The sequence below is a fragment of the Falco peregrinus genome, chromosome 5 (assembly GCF_023634155.1).
Source record: "Falco peregrinus isolate bFalPer1 chromosome 5, bFalPer1.pri, whole genome shotgun sequence".
NCBI classification, from domain to species: Eukaryota; Metazoa; Chordata; class Aves; order Falconiformes; family Falconidae; genus Falco; species Falco peregrinus.
Genome location: NC_073725.1, coordinates 25,709,607 through 25,733,042, shown reverse-complemented (window position 1 = coordinate 25,733,042; position 23,436 = coordinate 25,709,607). Strand labels below are relative to the sequence as shown.

At 43.3% G+C, this 23,436-nt stretch overlaps 1 protein-coding gene across 6 annotated transcripts in view; it reads left to right on the top strand.

Annotated features, from left to right (window-relative positions):
• Nucleotides 1-444: 444 nt before the first annotated feature.
• Nucleotides 445-23,436, top strand: part of LOC101913733 (solute carrier family 12 member 7-like) — a 77,532-nt gene continuing 54,540 nt past the window's right edge. For 2 of the 6 annotated variants that reach the window (XM_055804047.1, XM_055804048.1), the window contains exons 1-3: nt 445-665; nt 17,987-18,081; nt 23,059-23,181. In XM_055804047.1, the coding sequence (XP_055660022.1) occupies nt 542-665; nt 17,987-18,081; nt 23,059-23,181 (342 nt within the window). In that variant the 5' untranslated portion in view covers nt 445-541. Of the gene's footprint in view, nt 666-4,374; nt 4,526-10,490; nt 10,622-17,986; nt 18,082-23,058; nt 23,182-23,436 lie in introns of those variants that run through there. The other 4 variants (XM_055804045.1, XM_055804043.1, XM_055804046.1 and 1 more) reach the window with 3 other exon arrangements.

The following is a 23,436-nucleotide window of genomic DNA, read 5'->3' as shown; positions in this document are numbered from 1 at the left end:
GACCCCCGGCGCAGCCGCCCGGTGCTGCCAGCCTACCTACAAGGCACGGCTTGAGAGGAGAGGCATTTTCTGTGCCCCACGGCCGCAGCTGGAAGCCGACAGCACGGCCCCGGGCGGCTCGGGCCCCCTCGCCCCCCGCCCCGGGCTGCCCGCCCCGCGGCAGCCTGACCCGCGGCCGAGGCTTCTCCCCGCCGGAGCCCGCCGCTCCCCTGCGCGGCAGCGCGAACCCTCCCGCCCACTCGCCGCGGCTCCGAGCGGGCAAGTTGCGTGTATGTAAACACGAGCTCCCCGCAGCACCCCCGTCCCCTTCCTCCTCGGCCCCGAGGGGGCCCCGCCGCGACCCGGCCCCCGCCTCCCCCCGGAGCAGCGGCAGCGCCGTCAGTCAGGCGGCGAGGGGCGGGGGCGGGCGGGGGCTCGGTGCCGGCCGCCGCCCCCCGCTGCGTGAGGAAATGGCTCTCACGTGAGGCAGGCGGCAGCGCCCGCCGTACCCTGCCTGCTGCCCGGGGAGGAGGCGCCAGCGGGTCCCGGGGCCGGCTGCGCCATGCCGACCAGCTTCACCGTGGTGCCGGTAGAGGCGCAGGGCGAGGAGCGGGGGCCGGCGGAGCGGGATGGGCAGCGGCAGGAGGAGGAGGAGGAGGAGGAAGACGAGAGGGACCGGGGCTCCGGTGAGCGAGGCGGGGAAGTGCTGGGGGGCAGCGCCCGAGGGCAGCGCCGGCGCTCGTTGCGCGGGGGAGCGGGGCAGGCCGGCCGGCCGCCGGTGGGCCCCCGCAGCCTCCGGGGGGGACCGCGCCGCTTCCCTGCGGCGGGCGGTGCCGGCGCCACCTGCCCAAGTGGAGAAGTGCGCTGGGGAAGAGGGCGAAGGTCTGGCGCCCGCGGTGGCCGGGAGCTGGTTTCTCTTTGTTTCCACAAGCGCTCGCCGCTGGCCCAGAGGAGGAAGTGCTCGCGGGCGGCGGAGCGAGGCAGCCCGAGGGCGGCGTGGGGCGGCCCGGCCACCTCCCGCCTGCCGGAGCGAGCCGGCCCGGTCGGTGCCGCTGCCCGCGCAGGTCGGGAAAGACTTCCGAGTTCGTCAGGTCCAGCCGTTAAGCGCTGTTTAGAAGCCCCGTCCCGCTGGCGCTCACTAGAGAGGCGGGAGGGCGGCGCGGACTGCCCCGGGTCCCTGTGCTCTCGCACCGGCGGCCGTGCTCCGGGCGGGGTGGGCGCTCGGTACCTGTCGGAGCGCTGGGAGCCGCGCCTCCTGCCAGGCCTCGCCCCTGGGGCCGCCGGGGGGCCAGAGCGGAGCCCGCGGTGGAGCTGGGTGGGGGCCTGGCTGGAGGAGCCCCCTGCAGCGGGGTGCCGGGCTCTGCCCGCCCGCTGGGGGGCGGGAGCGGCGGGGGCCGCGGTGCCGGGGCGCTCCCGGGAAGCGGCGGCTTGAGCTCAGCAGCCCCCGCGCTCTCCCCGCCGGCAGCGGGGGCGGGGCAGGGGGCGGGGCTTCCGCGGCGGCGGGCGCGTCCTGCGCGGCGGGTCGGGCGCTGTTACAGGCGGCGCTCCCAGGGGTTTGGGGTGTTTCTTAGGTGATCGCAGGGGAAAATGGGATTTTGCAAAACGCGACTCCTTGTAATGATGGCTTCTTTTTGTGGTATAGATCACAGATAAGTAAGGGTAATACCATGTGATGTAGGGTGCGAATGTAAAGAGATGAAAACGGGTGTTTGACGAACAATATATTTACGTTATTATAACTTCATTTTGCGTAAAGACTCCTTGGGAAGATGGTCCAGTAAAGCAGCAAGCTGACAAAGTCAGGTTGTTTTCTCCCCCCAGACCCCTACCTACCTATGAAAGATATATACACTGTGTAGTTGCATTTCCTTTGGCGTACTCAAGCAGTGAGCAAGTGTCCTAATAGCTGCCACTTTTTTCTTTCAAACTAAATAAAATAGTATAAACTGTGGCAACAGTTGGTTTCCTGTGCTGGATGGATGACTGCAGCGCAGTGTGAATCTGTTTGGGCAGCCACCCTCATGTTAGAAGAGCTGGTCAGAAAGGCGTGGATTGCGGTGTTTGCTCAGATGACATCTCAAAATACAGGCGTAGTTAGACAGGAGTTGTTAGAACCTGTGTGTATATCAAGCGTTTGGAAATCTTGGGAGAGTGAGGGTAAGAGTGGTACTGGCACTCTTATAGTGGCTTATCTCTAACCTTTAGAGTGGTGGTTAAATAAAGAAAGAAAAAAAATTATTCATGCAGTCAAGTAGAATTTGTGTGGACTAGCAGTTACATTTGTACAATATATTTGAATTATCTCCTGTTCTGGATCTGTATCATGTGAATGGATGTATTTATGTATGACTTCCTGTTAATGTGCCTGTAAAACAGGGAGTAGAGAGGAAGATCTGGAAGAGAGAAGGCATCAACTTGTAGACAAGATACAGTCAGAGAGCTCTGCCTTCATTACGAGATTAAATGCTATACTCAGATGCAGAGGTTTAGGACATACTGAATGTTGCCTTGGGTATTATATGGATGTTTGTGGTATGTAAACCTGTAATACATAAAATTGAAGGTAATGCTGTGTAATCAAATAATTCTCCTTGACTCATTCTTCTGAAAACTGTAAAGGATCCTAAAATATTAGTATAGCTAAAACCAGTTGCAGTTAAGCTCATCTGAAAGCCTGCTGCTTGGAGAAGGAGTATTTGCCTTTCTCCTTGCTCCAGCCTTAAGGAAAACGCAAGGGAGTAAACCACTTCCTTCCCAGGGTGCCCTTCCTTTTTCCTGCATTTGACCTTGGTGCTCATCAGACACTTTGCTGGGCTGGTTCAACGTGCTAAACTGGCAGAAAACTAAACTGCAGAGGGAAAAACATGCTTCCCCTGTTCGGGAGTTGAGGTGAGCGAGCACTGCAGAAAGTCTGTGAATGGCTGGACTTGTGTCAAGGTGGGAGGCAGGTAAGGCTGAGAGCAGAGGTGGAGATAAAAAGGAAGGAGAATGGGAACATCCCCTTTGGCTCATCCTTTGCCTGTATAGCTCAGTGTACAATTCTGTTCCAGTTGTTCAGGAATCTAGAATTTTGTCAGTTTTGATTGAATTGTCTGGCTTAAAACCCAGGTAGTTCTGGAATTCATTTGACTGCACTAGTACCTTGTTTTTTTAAAAAAAAAAAATCTACAAAGCCAACCAACCAAAAACCTAAACCAACCAAAACCCAACAACAAAAAAACACAGCAGGTTGTGTATGTTGTTTAACCATTAGATCACCAGTAAAGTAGCTCTGGTATCTTACCATTCCATGCATTTATCCCCTTTCACATGTTCTTATCTGATACTTACCTATGTGATAATGGAGTAAATTGGGATGTTCTTACTCTATGCTCTTCACTTCTTCATAACCAAAAAAATAGAAGTCTATAGAATTTCAGATGATTATGTGACACCCTCACATGTGTGAAGGAGGGGAAGACATGGGTGAGTGGCTCTTTGGCTGATTATAGCACTGGCCAGAGTAGTACTTTGGAATAGTAGGGAGGTAGAGTGTTATGCTTGGACTGAACCATGTCATTGAGTGTTGGAGCCTGCTGACTCAAATATGCACAAAATATCAGAAGGCATATGTGCCTGTGCAGAACCATATGTACCTGTGTCTTTTCATGTGTTTAAAACACACTCCCAGGGAAGGGTATTCAGGAAGTAGTAACTGGCTGAAGAGGAGAAGGAAACAGGTGGTAGGCGATAATGGATGAACTTTTGTGAGAAATTCTGGCTTTAATTTGTGTTCAGTTTTTTGTTTGTTTTCTTCTCATGTGTCAGTAATGACTATTGGATAACTGGCAAAGCTTTGTAAAGTTAATCAAATCTGTCTTTCATTAGCAGGTCTGCATGTCAGCTGTTTCAAAGCATAACTAGTATTTTTAGAATCTCATAGTATTATTTACCTAGCCACAGCAGTGTCTGTTTTAGAAACCAGTAAGAGAACTAACTCCTGCAAACTCTTAAATTGAAGACCCTCAAATACAAAGCATATCAGTGATTAACCTGGTCATCTACCAAGAAGTCATCACGTAACTAAAGTAGCATGAATGCTGTGAATTCCTGTAAAATGCTAATTCCTGGAAAACCAGAAAATGGTTGAGGCAGGTGTATATGCAACAGAGGGAAGACAAGCTAATCTCACTGAGATATCCAGTATACTCTGTTGGCTTCTGCTCAAACATAGAACCAGTCTGTAGTTCAGAACTTCATCTGTACAGAAAAATATGGTTTTACATGTTTCCCTTCATCCCATTGCAGTTTGTCCAGTTTTCTGTATCCTGAAAAAATGCAAACTGATGTCTTCACTTTTTTCTTCTTTAATCTCTCCCCAGGTTAGTTATCCCTCTCTGCCTTGCTCATCTGCTTAGCCAGCTAAAGGTTCAGGTCTAGGGATATGCATGCAAGCATGAGTTGGCAAATATGATACTGTTTTCCACACGTTCTTCCAGGCTTTAACAACTTGTGGGCCAGAAAAAGATGATTCTTCAATGAAACTGGATTTGTTTCTCATTTTTTGGTGAGTTTAGAGTGTGTTCTAAATGTTTGTATTCTAAACACAGTCAGTGAATTTTTCTTACGTTGTCTATGTAGTCGGGAATTAACATATGTTTTTGGCACTTGAGAAACTGTGGCAGTAAGATCTGCTGCTTAAAGGCAAGTTACCTCTTGTTTGTTTTCTGATCCAGTCATCAGATTAAGGGCATCAAATCACGTTAATACTTGTCAGGTCCCTCTCCAGATCACTCAAGATTATTAACCTTGTCCCATCTTAACACTATTATCACTTTTCCAAACTGAAGACTTTTTATTTGATCATTCTTTGCATGGAAGCTATTCCATACTTAATTGTTCTGCTTTCTGTCTTCCTCTGAACTTTTTCTCACTTCTGTTCATTTTGAAATGGGGGATGTTCCAGAACTGTGCATGTTAATCAAGTTGTGAACAAGCAGTGATATATTTTTTTTTTTTTTATTTTTCCTCTCCACACCTTTGTCTAACATGGACTTTTCCCTCATTTCATTCCCAATGTTCAGACTGTGGTTTGAAAAGTGATTATTGAACTAGTGTTTTTATGAAACAATCACAATGAGACTATCTCATTCATGAGAGGTAACAATCAGTTGGAGCCCAACTGGTTTAGGATTGCATTCCTTCACGTATGCATATATCTACTCTTAAATTTCTGCATCAGATTTTGCCTGTTGGTTTAACAGTCATTTAGTCTTGGAGATCTGCACCTCTCCACAGTCAGCCTGTACCTTGACTATCCTAAGTAACTTGAAATGGTTTCACTGTCACATCTCTGGCACCTCATGTTTTTTTATTTTTGTTACTGTTTTTTATTAATGTGTGGAACGGCATGTGTCCCAGCACAACTTCAGTGACCATCTCTGAGAGTAGACCATATTTGTTTTCTATTTTCTTACTCGGTTATTTACCTCTGGCTTATCTTCTATCTTCTCTCTTATTCTATGGCTGCTCTGTTGCCCTGAGTATGTTCAGAGAAGGACTTAATCAGATGTCTTTTGGAGATCTTGGCAAACTGTATAAATTAGGTTTCCATTATCCGTCTGCTTGTGGATTCTTTCAAAGAACTCTCTTAGGCATGTGAGATAGAGCTTCCGTAAAGGGAGATTCTGTTGGGTGTCCTTCGTCACCACCCGGGTGTCATCTTGTGTAATACAATGTTGGAATGGAAAATATTCCTGTTGCAGATAAACGCACGGCTGACATTTGATCACAGGCATGGGAGTTATACTTGGCTTTGAGGGGCATTGCCTGTTCTGATGTATGCCCAGCTCTGCCAAGGTGCTGTAGTTGATCCTTTCACTGTTGAATACAGCTGTATGTATCATCGTGAATATAAGTGTTTCTGTTAGCTATTGATAGCCTGAAGGGAAATGGGGGCAAATAAAGGAGGCAGAATTAACTAACATCGCTGTGGAGTAAGTGGTCACTTAGCATTTTGTAACTGGTCAAACACTTGTTTTAGACCGTTGCAGTTTTGACCGTTTTTTTGTGAAGTAGGGGATCTTAATAACTGAAACAGAATAAAAATAATAATTTATATCTCTTGTGTTAATTTTTTGTGAGTGAAGTGCTAATGTTCTTTTACTGTACTTATTGCCTAAAGAGCTAAATGTAAATAATTCTAGTCATAAAGTAACTTTAAAATAATATATTCCAGGAGAAGGGAACATCAAATATAGTGATGTCAACCCTCGTAATTTTAAGTTCTCTGATCCTGTAATGAAAATATTATTACTGTGATCTCTTATTGCTGACTTTTCTTTTGGTGATAATACTTTTGCAGCCATCAGAATGTGGTGAGTAAACGTCTTCTGGTGTAACTGGTTTTTACTGGTTTTCATAACAGAACTTTGCTTGTAATGTGGTGTTAAAATTGTGACGTGACCCTGTGAAATGCTCACAGGTAGTGTTGTAAAGGTTGCTTTTGGTAAGGGGTGTAGTTTGTTACTGCGTAGCAGCAGATTTTATTAGCTGCTGCTGCTGGGGAAAAAAAGTATTTCTAGTCTCTCTAGTGCTACTGCTTGTGAACTGTTTTAGGGAGCCAAATTGGCAAAAAACTAGCTAATGACAGAAAACCAGTTGGTTTTGAAAAGATGTTTGAAGAGGCTTTATTTCCTTCAATCAGCTCATTGCAAAAAAACAGTATTGTTTCAGCCCAACACAGAAGAACACTCTCTTGGCAGCACTGTCCTGAATAATTTTTCCTGCATCTTTGAACTCTGTTGTTGCTTTACATAAAAATAGATACTAAAGCATGGGGAATGAAACAATTAGCACTATTTTTACTTGCTCTCCAGACTAATGAACTATAGAATGTTATCACAGGGGACATATTTTCTGAATCTGAGTAGAAATATTAAAGCTTGAGTGTTCCATTCTGCTCCACCCCCGCAATGCGTTGCTTGGTTAAAATGAATTCTACCAATTTAAATGGTTTCTCCTACCCGTTTTTCTTCTTGTACACTCCAGACATCCCCCCCAGCTTTGTGCTGAGCATGGTGTCCTATGCAACAGACCCTATGCATGGGTCTGCTGGGGGCAGCTGTCCCAGCCGTGCCCCTCCCAGCCCCTTGTGCCCCCCAGCCTGCTCGCTGCGGGTGGGGTGAGAGGCAGAACAGCCCTCGGCTCTGTGCAGGCACCCTCAGCAGTAATGAAAACATCTCTGCGTTATCAACGCTGTTCCCAGCACAGATCCAAAACATAGCCCCATAGTAGCTGCTGCGAGGAAAATTAACTCTGTCCCAGCCACAACCAGCACAGGCAGCAAAGACAAATTCCATGGAGAAGGTGTCATCGCTCCTGGCAGTGGTTATGAACATTCTTTCCTTCCCTGCTGAAACAAAAATACATGGTGAAGCGCATTGGGTAGCGGGGGGGCTACAGGGGTGGTTTCTGTGAGAAGATGCCAGAAGCTTGCCCCCATGTCACACAGTCAGTTTTGCTGGCTGCCAAGAGGGGCCTGCCACCAGCCAAAGCTGAGCCCATTGGTGATGTTGGTAAGAAAAGGTAAAAAAAAAAAAAAAAAAAAAAAAAAAACCACAAAAAAAAAACCAACGCTGCACAACAGCATCTAAGAGAGAAGAGTAATATGTGAGAGAAAATCCCCTGCAGACACCAAGGTCAGTGTAGGAGGAGGCAGGAAGTGCACCAGGTGCCAGAGCAGAGGAGATTCCCCTGCAGGCCATGGTGAAGGACCATGGCGGTATGATGCAGGTTGTCCCCAGCAGTCCATGGAGGCCCACAGTAGAGCAGATATCCCCCCTGCAGCCCATGGAGGACCCTACACTACAGCAGGTGGATGTGCCCTGAAGGAGGCTGGAGCAGGCTTCTGGCAGGAGCTGTTGGCTGTGGAGAGGAGCCCATGCCAGAGCAGGTTTGCTGGCAGGACCTGTGACCCCAGGGGGGACCCATGCTGGAGCAGTCTGTTCCTGAAGGACTGGTGACCCTATGGAAAAGACCCGTGCTGGAGCAGTACTTGAAGAACTACAGCTTGTAGGAAGGACCCTATATTGGAGAAGGTCATGGAGATCTGTCGCACCAAGGGTGAGCAGGGGAAGAGCGTGAGGAGGAAAGAGCGGCAGAGATCCCATGTAATGAACTGACTGCAATGCCTGTTTCCTGACCCCTAGTGCTGCGCAGGGGGAGGAGGTAGAGAAATCGGGAGTGAAGTTGAGCCTGGGAAGAAGGGAGGGGTGAGGGGAAGGTGTTTCTAGGTTTGTTCTTATTTCTCATTACCCTGCTCTCTTATTAATTGACAGTAAATTAAATTCATTTCCCCAAGTCAATCTGTTTTGCCCATGACTAATTGCTGAGTGATCTCCCTGTCCTTGTCTTGACCCACGAACTTTTTAATCTTATTTTCTCCTCCTGCCTTGCTGAGGCGGGGGGTGGGGGTGGGTGATGGAGCAGCTTGGTGGGTGCCTGGCGACTAGCCAAGGTCAACCTATGCATGAAGTCTATGAAAACTGCAGACTCTGATTTGATATGCAATTTTTCAATAGTTGCAAAACTGGACAAAGTTTTGGTGCATTAGGTTGTGCGACACTACGTTCTTGCTATGCTGCCCTGACCCTGCTTTGCAAGAGGTATAACTGTTTCTTTGGCAGCTTTTCAACCTTCAAAATTGCCATCCTTGAGTTTTAGGGCATCAGAAGTGTTACCTACTTATTTTTCAAGGTCTGACGGTAATCATCAGAAATGGATTAATGAGCAGTTAACAGTATATGAACTTAAAAGGTGGTCCCTGAATCACAGAAATGATTGCCCTAGAATCACAGCTATAGGAAAGTGTGGCTTAATAATGTTTGTGTCAATTGGACAGTTTTTATTATCTGCTTCCTGATTTCAGCAGCTAGCATTCTTAGTCAGGTACCCTAATTAGCTGTATCCTTTAGCTAACCCATAGCAACCAAAAATAAGCAGCATTCAACCTGTTTAGGAGGTCATTCTGGGAGCCTTTTGGAGGCAAGATGTTGAGTGGTAACTGCTGTGCAAAAATTATTATTAATTGTTTTTAAACTTTTATCTTCTGAAAAAAATCCTTTCTCTTTCAAAGAAGAAATTGAAAACTTGTCAGAAGGCAAGAAATAGAACAAGGGACACGCAAGTTTGAAACTTTTAAAAATTAAAAGCATCTTCCTACAAACTTACTTTATGAAGAGAATAAAACCTTTAGGAGATTAATTCCAGTCCTGAAGGATGGGAAGCTTGCATGTTTTTCTTCTAGCTTCAGAAAGGAAAGTTTAGAACATCCTTGAAAATACATCAGAACTTCGCTTTGTTACCTGTAGAAATGTCCTGATAGAAACTTCCCAGGACATGAAGATAAACAACCAGATAGCTTGCTGCCATCGATTAGTGACCAGTCCCATCTCTATCCCTTTACTGGCCTTTCTTGCTTTGTGGAACATCTGCTGAGGAGTTGCACAGGCCACTATATTTTTCTTAGTGAGGAACAAGAAGCATTCCCGGGGTGGGGTGTGGGATCCAAAAAATCAAGATGGGAGGTACATGGAGGCAGGCTTTTGCAGCATTGGTGAGTTAAAGCAGCTCTCTTAGAGGCCCAGCAAGCACCAGAGCTGGTTCTAGGATGGAGGAACTTTGGAAAGTGGGCTTGGAAGGAGCCTTCAACCCTTTCAGCCTTTCCACAGTTGACCATGCTTGTGGCATAGGGTGTTAGGATCACAGAGAAAAGCAGATTTTGGATGTAATTCAAAGATTTGCTTACAGGAACTAGCCTGTTCTAAGCAGTAACGTCCCTTTAATAGAATCAAAACAGGTTGTATGATATTGTTTAAGTCTGGTATAGAATGTGTGAAATAGATTAATGCATAAACTGGAAAATGGGGATATGTCTGATTTGAAAGAGAATTAACATATTACGCAGCCAGTCTTAAAGAGGACCCCTTTATAATTTCAAAATACTTGATTTTAAAAAGAATGCTTACAGAGTTGCTAGAATTATAAAGTGCTTTTTATATGCTACATCTTAATTGCAATTAATGCAGGCTCTTTCCTACATAAAATCAATGTTTAGCAGCTATATTTACAGTTAACTTGGTTAAGATTTGGCAGTATATACTTGATGAATAAAATGGGCTTTTTTTAATAGTAGATAGATCTTTCAAATAGGTTAATACTACTTATTGCTAATGTGTCTTGATCTGTTTAGTGGAAGCATTTTGAAGTGAATTTATTTGATGGAAAGAAAACTTTAAATGTATTTAATATTAGGTGAAGACGTGGGATGTTTTAGTAACTTGATCCTGCCCGTTTCACTAAGCATAGTGTTTATTCCTGACGGAAATCCTCCAGCTTAATTCTCTTTAGAGAGTTCTGTGACTGTCATGTAGTTCTGTGTCATGTGCATGCTTCACGCTGCGTAAAGCCTTAATGACTTGTTTCAGGATTAATCCAATACTAGTAAGAAACAGGATTTAAGGTCTTACACAAAGCTGAGAGGAAGCAACTGTCAGTTCCCTGTTTCAATTCTTGATACGTGAAGAATCAGCAGAGGGGAATGACTTGATTTTTTCCTTAATCATGAGTGAACAAGACTATGAAGAAAGTGGGCCAAATCCAAGTGAGTCTCTTTTTAAAAGACAATACCACAATTCTAATGACTCTTCTTCTGAAATAGCAGGGTTTGTACTTCCAGCTATATTAGAAAGAATTTATAAAGAGCTTTTTCAGTATGTTTTCATTAGAAATAGGCTGTGCTTGATTATAGTAGTAGTCTAAGTAAAGGAAAGCTAAATTTTAGTGATGTTGATAAGGTAGGTGATGGATGTAATATTAGAATCCTCCATTATGTAAAAGGGTTTATAAGGAGCTTAAGTACACCTTGTTCTGCTTTTCAGGATAACTTACATAAATTGCGCTCGTCATTGATAAAAATAATACAAGAAATTGGTGATATAGTAAACATATTTAGACATTTCTTTACTAAAAAATCCAAATAACCTACAACTTTGAAGTAGATTGCACTCAATTCTTAAACTCATCTGATACAAAAATTCAGAGGTAAGATTTGTTCAAAGTTATTCCTGCCTTTTCATAATTTGAATTAAAGCGAGGTCAAGTTGGAAAATTTGAGTTTATGTTAAAGCTCTAACGAATACTTCTATATATGTTTGGATTAGGAGTGGTAAAAAGTTACATTTTCAGGATTGTGTGAGTTCTCTTTAGTTGCCTGCCAATCGAAAATTTGGGCATATAGGAAATATGCATGATAGAGAGCATGGAATTACAGTTTTTGCCACAGGCAGCTTTCTTGGACGTGACGCTTCTATATGTCAGTTTTAGTGACTTGTAAGTTAGGTGCTTTTTACTTTATGAAGTTTATTTACATGAATGGTAAATGCTTGTTTACTCTTGCACGGACCGGATCTCATGTTCATATTCTTGGTCTGTAGTGTATTCTAATGTGGCCAAATACTAACTTAATGAAAATGCTACCATATTTTTTATTAACTGTTATTTTTCATCTGTATCTGGCTAATCAGAAACCAGAAACTACTTCAAGGTACATTGAGTGTAATTGAGTTGCTCTTTAGAAACTATGAAAGGTTATGACTTTTCTGCGAAGTAGTATTCTTCAACTGTGTTCTGCTTTAGACAACAGCATATAAAGCTAGAAATTTCTAGTGGAAAGCAAAGCTTTTTAGTTTTACACGTGTGCTTGTTTAGAAAACAGTTACACCTTATCTTAGCCAAGCTATCTTATTTCAGGCCATGTGGTTCAAAAGTTTTAGATCCCTCTTTCTTCTTTGAATACCACCTGTAATCTTTTGTCATGTAAAACAAATCCGCTTTTATTTTTCAGATAGATGTTGAATTCTTACAGCATGACAAGAGACAGATGCTTGCTTTTTTGGACAGAATGTGTTTGAATGCAAAGGGAAATAGGAGCACTTATTGAATGTGAACAATAATGACAGCTACAGTGTGGGACAGTGAGGAAGCAGTGAATCTGGGAAGGATTTAGGGGTCAGACTGGAATAGAATAGCATGAGCTTGGTTTAATACTGTGGTAAGGAGGGCTAGCTGATCCTTGGGAGTAGAGAGGTGATGATTATACTTCTGTAAATAGCATGATTGAGACTAGTGTTAGAAGGCTGTGTTTTGACTTCTGAAGTTTGAATTTTATTTTATTTTTTTGCTTAACTTAAAAACTGGAGAGATTGCTGCCAAAAATTATTGAAGGTTAGGAAAATGTTTTATGCACAGAAGTGTTTCAGTTTTTCAAAAGGAACCTCAAAGTGATTTGATAAGTATTGTTAGTTTCACAGATAGAAAATATTAAGTGTGAGTGGTTAAATTTGGAAGGTGTACTAGGATGTTATAGTTACAAGTTTGAAAAAAGCAAAATTTAAATAGAAATAAGGAACAACTTGTTTGAAATTTTTCAAGTCATTAAGAAAACCTTAATCTTTATAAAGATAAATAGATAGATTTTTTTCCTTCTTATTTCAGTTCTGGAAGCATCAAGAGATACACTGGTCAGTTTTCAGTATGTTTTTTTTTCACAGTTATAGAGCCTAATGCAGAAATTAAATTCTGCGACCAGTGGAAAGACAGGAAATCAGATTAGATGGTCTAACATTTTTGTCCTTAATCTCTTGAACAGGCATCCTAATGCAAATTTAGGATCACTTGATCACATTTCCTTCTTTTACGCCAAGGCCTGCTCCGCTTCTCTTTAGACACCTTGTAACTATTTATTTATTTATTTATTTCATACTCTACCTCTTTTGATTCAGGGGCCTGGGGATGAGTGGGAAAGGGAGAAACCCAACCACTATAGTTCTGTGATTTAGTAATATTGGTGTCGATGCTAAGGACGTAGCAGCAAGAATAAAACCAAAAGCAAAGCAACTCCCTCCCAACTCAGCATTAAGAACACACCACTGTTGCACTTAGAATGAATAGTTCTGTTTGTGTGAGGAAGTGTGATACGGGGATGCAAACGGGTGAGTAGGAAGTGAGAGGGCCACCTCTTTGGTGGCAAAGGTGGCTTCTGCCTGTTTCAGCTGTATTGTTGGGTTCTGTCCTACACTGTATAAAATGCATCAGTTTGGATCAGCTTAGCAACTGTTAACATAACTCCAAGTATTCTACCTGTCAGTGTTTGTGAGGATCATTGCTCTGAAACTTCTTGAGGAATTTGAACAAAGTGCTGTCTTCTGCCTGTTTGACCAACACTTTGAACTGTGACACACAGACATATTTCTGACGTAAGTTTTGTTTGGTATGTGGAAATGTTAAGGAGAAACCATCTAATGGCATTGGCAGTTCTAAACTTGCAGCTAGTGTGAGACTAGGGTGGTTTGTGATAACTTGTGTGGGTTACGGTTCATCAGCAGTTGGGGGGCTAGGGCATGTGGGAGTGAATGCTGTGATCATCTACATGAACATTCTGAATATTACCTCCCAAACAAGACATATCTCCTGCCTTCTCTGCTTACAGCTGTGTATCTCATGTAGAAAATAGAATATTGCAGCTAATTTCCATGTAAATATAGTTACACTGGTGGCAGTGTTTGAGTGTCTCTAGAAATCAAGAGTAGGAGTTTTTGCATGTCCCATCAATACAGAAAATGCCAGACAGGCTTCTAGGAAAAGTACACTAGTTATGACTTTACTTTGTCTGCTGGTCCATCAGTAAGCACAGGGGTTGTGTTACAGTATGTGAACATACCATAGCAGATTAAAAAATAGTAATAATAATTTTTAAGTATGTATTTCGGGGGGGACGGGACACAGATTTATTTCTGGAGCTTAGGCTTTGGTCACCTTACGTTGGGTGGAATGGAGTGGCACATCAACAGGTGTGGTTTTTGTGTGTTGTAAGACAGAGGAGACATACCATAATCAAGACCATGGAAGACTTGTTGTTTTAATTTGCCTTTCTTATGAATCTCTTAATACCAGTGGTGGTCCCAGATGAGTGGCTCAGATGGGCTGGTAATCTAATTCAGATTTAAGATTTCTGCCTGTAAACCCTCATAACATGAATTACTTTCAGAAATCAAGCAACAGTAAGTATAGAATTTTTTGGAGTGCTTTAATTGCAGAAGGTGTAGTTGGATTCCAGAAGATGCGTGCATCTTAGAGGAACGTCTAAAGCTACATTGGAAGTTAGAATTTTTTTTGTATGTTTAACTCGCCTCCATGCCTGAGAAGAGTTTAAGTTGGCGCAATTTCAAAGAAGCCTGTGGGAAAGATGATTTGCTTGTCAGGCATTGGAACCGGCTGCCCAGGAAAGTGGTTGGGTCACCATCCTTGGAGGTATTTTAAAGGATCTATAGGTGTGGTGCTTAGGGGCATGGTTTATTGGTGGACTTGGTAGTGTTAGGTTAATTGTTGGACTCTGATCTTAAGGGTCTTTTCCAACCTTAATGATTCTATGGTTTGATTGTCTTTAAGCTTCCACACAGAATTTGAGGGAGTAGGGTTAAAACATAAAGCTATAAATGGCTTGAGACTGGCTAGTGGAATGAAATACGTATTTCTATATTCCATGTTACCTCTGTGGAAGCAACCAAAACAGTTTTTTCTGTTTGCTCATTTCCACTTGATGCACCAGAGGTGATGTTTACTGCATTTGTGGAAAGTGTAAATCCTGCCTTTTTTTTTTTTTTTTTTTTTTTTTTTAGTTCTGGTTTTCAAATGAATCCCTTCTTTTGAAGAAGGGATGACCTGAAGATTGGGATAGCTTATTTTGTTAACTTCAATATATTGTTGACTTTGTGTTGAGGTCCTAAAACTAGTTCTTTTTACTGGATGGTATAATACATCGCTGTTTGAGTTACATGTTTTTAAGGCTCACTGTATGTCTAAGCATATTAAATAAATGTGCTCCCAAAGGTAGTGTTTGTTTTAATTTACAGTCAAATATGATTTTGTTGACAACAATGCTGAAAACTCAAAGGAGCTTGTTCATAGGTGTTCATAATTGTAGGATTAGTCAGCCAACTGCACATGAGAGAGTACTTGTCAGTACATTTTTGTGGTTGCTTTTCCAGTATTGATCCTCTTTCAAATAGCTGTGCCAAACATTCACAAAATACAAAAAGAGACAACTGTAATAATCAGAAGACTTCTCCAGAGCCTGGTGGTGACATGCTATTCTGAAGACTAGCATTAGAAAGCTTTAAAATAGGTAGAACGTTGGTGGGAAACACTGGAAAAGGATTTGAAGAATTTGAAACCTGAGTTCTGTGGCTTTTCCATGTGAAGTCTTAGGTGCATTTGACAAGACTTGTTTGTTAGAGACCTTGTGCTCTGAGCTCTTTCATATTGGAGCAAAGCCAAGTAACTGTTTCAAAAAAACAAGCATATAAGACTTCACTATTCTACCTACAATTTAAAATGCTTAAAAATCAGCATCTCGGTACTGTGCCTCCAGAAAGTGTATTCTTTAACCTCAGAATTGTGAATACTCATTCGCATTATTCATTTGCCTACCCTTCTGATGTTTTAGATACCTGCTGGAGGAGTAACTCTAGTGACATTACACTCTGTATGAGAGAAAAACAATACTTGAAATTCCCCAGCTCACTTACTGAAGCGTAATCCTTTCTGAAGGGGTTGGAAGTACCCCAAAAGGAGTACAAATATTTAATAAGTACAGCTACTGGCTGTCAATAGGTGAGAAAGTCAATAGAAGTGTAGTCTTAGCAGGACAAATATCAAGCAACCTTATTTTTATTTTAACTTGGAATGTGCTTTTTAATGAACGTTTTCTGAAAACTTCAACAGAAATAAGGCAGATTCAAGGAATGGAGCTAAAAGAAATACATTGTTCCAAAAATCTTGGGAAGAAACTACAGTGTCTTAACCAGGAAGTTCAGTGCTTGTACACATTAGCAAAATGATGAGAGGAATCTGTATGTATTTGCTTGGGTACAGAGCTATTTTTTGTTGTCTATGGAAAACCTAACTGAATCTTCTGAGTACAGTGGAGCTGATTAAAGGAGAAATACCAATTTCTCAGGTAATCTCGTGCCAAACCAGCATGTTTCATGCACTGTGAAACATCTCAAGGTGCTGGTCTGTGAGGGAGATTCTTCTGTGTTCACAGTGTTCTTTCTTCTGGCCTTGCATTAAGCATTGTTGGAGGAGGGGGACCTACCCAGGCTGTAGGACTCAAAGCAATGGGAGACCAATTAATGAACTGTAGAGAAACAGGAAAATGAAAGCTGAAAGCTATGTGTGGGAGGAGATACATTGGATAAGAACAGTAGCTGTGAATGAATTCATCAACAGTTCTTCTCTGGATCATGGAATTAATTCTAGAGCCCTAATAGACAATAGCTGTCTCTTGAGTCTTTTATGATAGTGTGCGGCGGCTTTGTCATGATACCGGTAAGTATAGTGATACTATGGAGAGTCTATTGGACAAGGGAGTTACGGAGAGTGGTAGGAAATCTGTCGGGGATGTAGTCACTTATCTGCTTGAGGGACTGAGATCTATTTCTGTCTTTATTAGAAGATAATACTTTGTGCTAAGACTTGTGTCCATGTTTGCGAGAGCTTTGTTCTGGGACTTCATGTGGGGGGAGGTGTCCTGGAGGGGGCAGAGTGGGGGACACAGGGAAAAGAGTACAGCTTGTCCTCCTGCGGTTTCTTAATTCTATAGTGAAGAGATTGTATAGGTGCTATTGATGTAACTTGTGAATATAAGGGCAAAAGCAGCCAGGTGAAGTGGCGTAGGCAAGCACTTGAGGCTACTTGGAAATGCCAATGTTGTAACAGCATTGGCATGTAACAGCTTTTGTATTACATGGGCTGGAAGGCAGTGAAAGTGTGCTGTGTTGTGTGTGGGGGCTTTGGGGTTTTTTTTGTTTTTTTTTTCCAGAGGTGTGCCAAAGCAGGTCAGGTTTGCTGCAGCTTAATGAGATTGATATTTCAATAAGGAATAGAAAAAAATGTGTCCTGGTTTCATCTGGAATAGAGTTAATTTTCTTCCTAGTAGCTGGTACAGTGCTGTGTTTTGGATTTAATATGAGAATATGTTGATAACACACTGATGCTTCAATTGTTGCTAAGTTGTGCTTATTCTAGATCAAGGACTTTCCAAGTTTCCCATGCTCTGCCACTGAGCAGGTGCACAAGAAGCTGGGAGGGAGCAGAGCTTGGGCAGCCGACCCAACTAGGCAAAGGGATATTCCATACCGTAGAACCATGCTCAGTGTGTAACTGGGGGGAGGGTTGGCTGGGGTGGGCTGATCGCTGCTCAGGGTCTGGCTGGGCATCGGTCAGCAGGTGGTGAGCAACTGAATTGTGCATCACTTGTTTTTTCATGGGTTTTATTTTTCTCACACACACCCTTATTTTTTTATTTCAGTTATCAAATTGTTCTTATCTCAACCCATGAGTTTCACCTTTTTCTGATTCTCTTCCCCATCCCAGAAGATTGTGTGAGTGTAGGGTGTGTGAGTGAGCAACTGCGTGGTACTTAATTGCTGGCTGGGGTTAAACCATAACAATATTAGCACATCATGGAGAGTCCCCACAAGCTTTACAAAAGAATTCCTTTTACATGATTTTTAAAATAAATCCTGGCTCAACTACTGGAGCTTGTTTTGAGAGAGTCAGCAGTAATGAAAAGGTAGGTTGTTCTTGCTGCCCAGAAAGATTATGTGAAGTACTATTATCAAGTGCTTTTATTTTAAGCAACCTAGAAAGGTGGGAGAGGGGAGATACCAGTATATGTATTGAGGAGTAGTAAGTAATATTTAAAAGGCAAAACACTATACAGTGATCAGACTGGTAAACTTATTTTCCTTAAATGAGGACGTTGAGCCCATGTGTCTGGGCTGAAGACATAGTGTTTGGCAGCCACCTCCAGTATTAGATAGAATAAGTACTTACTATTCCTTTTATGGTATACCTCGTCTTTTTTCTTTTCCTTTTGTTTCTGATTGTTGCGCTCTTCCACCAGGGGATGGGATTGCCAGGGAAAGTAGTCCGTTTATTAACAATGCAGAGATGGACAGAGAAAACATGTATGAAGGAAAGAATATGGCTCTCTTTGAGGTAAGTTAAATATCCCCAAAACATATTTCACCTTAGATTGAGGTTCTGCTAGTAAGATGAAAAAATGCAACACTGTTTTCTTTCTCTTCTGAAATTTAGTGGGGGGAAAATCATTTGAATAACATTTCAGTAGTTTGGTAACATTGCTTTTCAGTGAATTTGCGTGATGTAATGATGTGCTAAGATATTTTTTTTTTTCTTCCTTCTATGTTTTAGTTTATCGGTATAGGCAAGAACAATAATTTTGATATGCATTAAAGTGAAGATAAGCATTTCTATGGTAGGCTCTAGAAACTGTTATTGGAGAAGGTTGCTGAAGCTTAAATGTAGTGCGTTTAACAAAGCAGTATCCAGTTTTAAAAGGCTTATTTTATTGATATTATATTGAACAGGGGTAAATAAAGACTTTTCTTAAAGCTGCAAAACTATAAACCAAACTGGAACTGCGATAGGCCATGACTTGGTTGTATTGTCCAGTTACAGTGTAGAGCATACCACAGCTATTTCTACTTTCTAATAGAAACATCTGCCTTATCATGCAAGCTTAATACATGTTTAATTCACTGAATGATTGCAATCATTTACATGAAAAAAAAATCTGATATGGTATATTTAAGTGCAACACTTGCAATGAAATAGTACTTTTAGTGAAGTTTAACTCAAGTTGATCTGCTCTAGCAACATCAGCTGGTCTTGCTTTGATGCTTGCTATTAACAGTAAACAAGGTCCTTCCAACCTGGTTTGCTTAGCCATCCTGCTGTTGTATTCTGCCCACTGTTTTCTTGTAGACCTCTTCATAGAATGGTCAAGGTTGGGAGGGACCTATGGAGACCCATCTAGTCCAACCCCTGCTAAAGCAGGTTCATCTAGAGCAGGTTGCACGGAAGCGGAACCAGGTGGGCTTTGAATGCCTCCATTCAGTCTGAGGAGGAGACTCCACAGCTTCTCTGGGCAGCCTGTGCCAGTGCTCTGTCACCCTCAGAGTGATTTTCCTCATATTGAGATGGAACTTGCTGTGTTGCAGTTTGTGCCCACTGCCCGTTGTCCTGTCGCTGGGCACCACTGAAAACAGCCTGGCCCCATCCTCTTGACACCCACCCTTAGGGTATTTGTCGGCATTGATAAGATCCCTCTGTCTTCTCTTTTCCAGGCTAAAGACGCTCGGGTCTTTCAGCCTTTCCTCACAAGGGAGATGCTCCAGTCCCCTCATCCTTTGTAGTCATCCACTGGACCCTCTCCAGTAGATCCCTGTCTCTCTGGAACTGGGGAGTCCAAAGTGGGACAGAACTCCAGATGTGGCCTCATCACAGCAGAGTATAGCGGGAGGATAACCTCCATTGACCTGCTGGCCACGCTCCTCCCAATGCGCCCCAGGGTGCCATTGGCCTTCTTGGCCACCAGGGCACACTGCTGGCTCGTGGGCAACTTGCTGCCCACCAGAACTCCCAGGCCCTTCTCCGCAGAGCTGCCTTCCAGCCCAGGTCAGCCCCAGCCTGTGCTGGTGCAGGGGGTGTTCCTCCCCAGGGGCAGGACCTTGCACTTGCCTTTGTTGAACTCCATTAGGTTCCTCTCTGCCCAGCTCTCCAGCCTGTCCAGGTCTCGCTGAATGGCAGCGAAGCCTCCTGGTGCATCAGCCACTCCTCCCAGTTTTGTATCATCCGCAGACTTGCTGAGGGTGCGCTCTGGCCCCTCATCCAGGTCACTGATGAGTAAGTTGAACAGGACTGGACCCAGCACTGACTGCTGGGGAACACCGCTGGCTACAGGCCACCAGACAGACTGTGCCACTGCTCACAACCCTGTGAGCTCTGCCCTTCAGCCAGTTCTCAGCCCACCTCACTGTCCACTCATCTACCACACTTTCTGAGCTTCTCTACGCTACGAGGATGTTACGGGAGATAGTGTCAGAAGCCTTGCTGAGGCCAAAGTGAACAACCTCTACCACTCTCCTCTCATCTACTCAGCCAGTTATTCCATCATAGGCGGCTATCGGGTTGGTCAGGCATGATACCCCCTTGGTGAATGCATGTTGACTACTCCTGGTGATCTGCTTTTTGCCACATGCTTTGAGATGACCTCCAGGATGAGTTGTTCCATCACCTTTCCAGGGATGGAAGTGGGGTTGATTGGTCTGTAGTTTCCTGGGTCCTTCTCCTTGCCCTTTTTGAAGACATGAGTGACACTGGCTTTCCTCCAGTCCCCAGGCACCCCTCCTGTCTGCCATGACATTTCAAAGATGGAGTGGCTTGGCAGTAACATCTGCCAGCTCCCGCAGCACTTGGGGGTGCATCCTATTGGGAGCCATGGATTTGTGGGTGTCAGGTTTGCTTAAGTGATCTCTAATGTCATTCTCCTCAATCAAGGGAAAGTCTTCCTTTCTCCAGACTTCCTCTCTTGCCTCCAGGCTCTGGGAAAGCAGAGCACCAAACTGGATAGTGAAGACTGAAGCAAAGACGACATTCAGTAGCTCTGGCTTCTTTGTGTCCTTTGTCACCAGGGCACCCACCTCACTGAGCAGCAAGCTCGCGTTTCTCCAATCACCCTTGCACTGCTGATGTTCTTGCAGAAGCCCTTCTTGCGGTCCTTGAGATCCCTCTACAGATTTAATTCCAAACAGACCTTAGCCTTCCTTGTTGCTTCCCTGCATGTGCTGACAGCATCCCTATATTCCTCCCAAGTGGCCTGTCCCTTTTTCCACATCCCGTAAACTTCCTTTTTCTCTTTGTGCTTTGCCACTAGCTCCTTCCTCTTCATGCAGGCCTCCTGCCACCTTTGCTCCATTTCCTGCTCATGGGGTTGCAGCTATATTGAACTTGGGGGAAGTGGTGCTTGAATATTAGGTAGCTCTCTTGGACCCTGCTACCTTGTAGAACCCTAATGCATGGGCTTCCTCCAAGCAGGTCCTTGAAGAGGCCAAAGTTAGCTCTTCTGAAGTCCAGGGTTGCAGTCCTATTTATTGCCCTACTTCCTCCATGCAGGATTCCAAACTCCACTGTCTTGTGGTCACTGCAGCCAAGTCTGCCCCTGACCTTCGCATCCCCAAGCAGTCCCTCTTTGTTTGTGAACATGAGGTCTAAGAGCACACCTCACCTCTTTGGTTCCCTCACCACCTGTGTCAAAACATTACCAGCAGCGCTCTGCAGAAACCTCCTGGACTGCATGAACCTAGCAGTGTTGTCTTTCTGAGAAGGTATCAGGGAGGTTGAGGTCCCCCATGAGAATGAGGGGCTACCTCCAGTTGTTTGTAGAAGGTCTCATCAACTTGCTTTTCCTGATCAGGTGGCCTGCAGCAAACGCCCACAACAGTGTCCCCCATGTCTGCCAGCCCCTTAATCTTTAGCCATAAGGTCTTGACTCATTGTGAATCCACCCCCAAGGAAAGCTCGATACAGTCCAGTTGCTTCTTCACATAAAGAGCAACTCCACCCCCTCTTCTTGCTGGCCTGTGTCCTAAAAAGTATGTAGCAATCTGGTCATGAGCTATCCTACCGTGTCTCTGTAATAGCAGTGAGATCATGGCACTGTGACCCTTTATGCTGTTTTCTTCTTCTTTTTACGTATCTTTGCACAGAAGACGTGATCTTTCAGTTCCTTCTTTCTGCGTGACCCAAATAAAGTATTCTCACCATTTCTCACCAAGTCTTAGAGAAGATTGTGCTAAGGGTCAAAGTCGTGTTGGTCATTAATTTTCTTTGTCACGTATGCAATTTCTTACTATTTCTGACAGAAACCATGGTAGTGGAGTTTTGTCACTGAATTTCTCTCATTCAAGCTGTATTCTGTAAAGCAATGTCCAAAACCTGTTGTTCAAATTAGTTGCTGTGTTCCTCAGTGTTGATTAAATTGTTATAGCTGCTTTTTGTCCTTAATCTCCTTTGAATATATGCTTGCATCAGCTATTTTGAATAGCCGCTGGTATTAAATCCTCAGCTGATGGTATAACAATGACTATCTTTTGCATATCTCAGACTATATAGACCATGCAGTTATAGTGTTGCCTTCAAAGCCTTCTAGTGACTTCATCACCATTGCCGTAGTAGTGGTAAATATTTTTTGGTAGTACATATGTTTCACAGTGGTTTTCCTGCGTTCTTATTCTTCCCATGTTTTCAGCTAACCTATGTTTTGAACTTTTGTATGAATGTTACAAAGAAGTTTGGTTATTACAAACATGATTATCATGACCTAACACCTCAGACAGAGATACCTTGGTTCTTGTCTTTCTGTTTGCAGCCCTGATCTCTTACCTTCCTTCCAACATTTGATCTTGTGTGCTTGGTTGAATTCTTCGGTTCCACTTTTCTTGGAATAGTTTTATTGTATATGCTTCCTCTGGATTTATTATTTGTTTTAGCATGTTTTTGTTTTGTAGCAGACACTTGGCTAAAGAAAGATGGGCTGATTTCTGTGTCAAGTAATATTATATACATGCAATTATATATGATATGTATATGTACCAGTATTTTCAAACAGTGAATACTTTGGAAGTAGTATGCATGGTTTAAGGTAAAATATATATAAGCCTGCAACAGCAGGTTTGAGAGTGATCCTTAAGTATCTTGCTGCTAGAGAGAATCATTTGAGGACACTCTCTAGACATAAGCAAGATGCTGGAAAAACACTCTGACTCGACCCTGCCAGTACAATCCCCTAAAAACTGTATTGTGATAGAAATAGATTTTTACAATTAACAATGGCTCTTCTCTAGATTTGCCTTATATTCCAGCTGTACAAGCTACACATTGTAAGACAGTGTAAAAAAGTGAAAGAAATGTTGCAAGATAGCCATGTAGCATTAGACTTCTAGAAAGATTTAGAACTCTTGTGGGTTGAAAGCTGATGGTATTTTGTCATGCTAATTTTTTATTTAGGTGAATCAGGGTTGACCTGTTAAGTATGTGTTTGAAGTATTATCATAAAATTATGATGATTAAAAAACCTATTTAATAAATGCAGTATTCTTAAAATCCCAACAGGAAGAAATGGATAGTAATCCCATGGTGTCATCTCTTCTTAATAAACTAGCAAACTACACAAATCTAACTCAAGGTGTGGTGGAACATGAAGCAGATGAAGACAGCAAGCGAAAGGAAGTCAAGGTATTTAAACTTCTAATGTGTTATTGAGACAAAGGTGTCCACAAAGACGAGCATTTTACAACCTAAAAGGAAAATATGTGGATGCCTAAAACAGGAGCAAGGTTTGTAATACTGTATTTAAAATTGAAGTGTTTGGAGTAAAGCTTGTGTTAAATCAGTGTTCTTGTTAGCATGTTTTAGCAAGACCTTGCTGCAAAAGCCCTAGCTAAAATGTGTGCAGAGCTAGGATCTGAAACATGTTGTGCACCAGTCTCA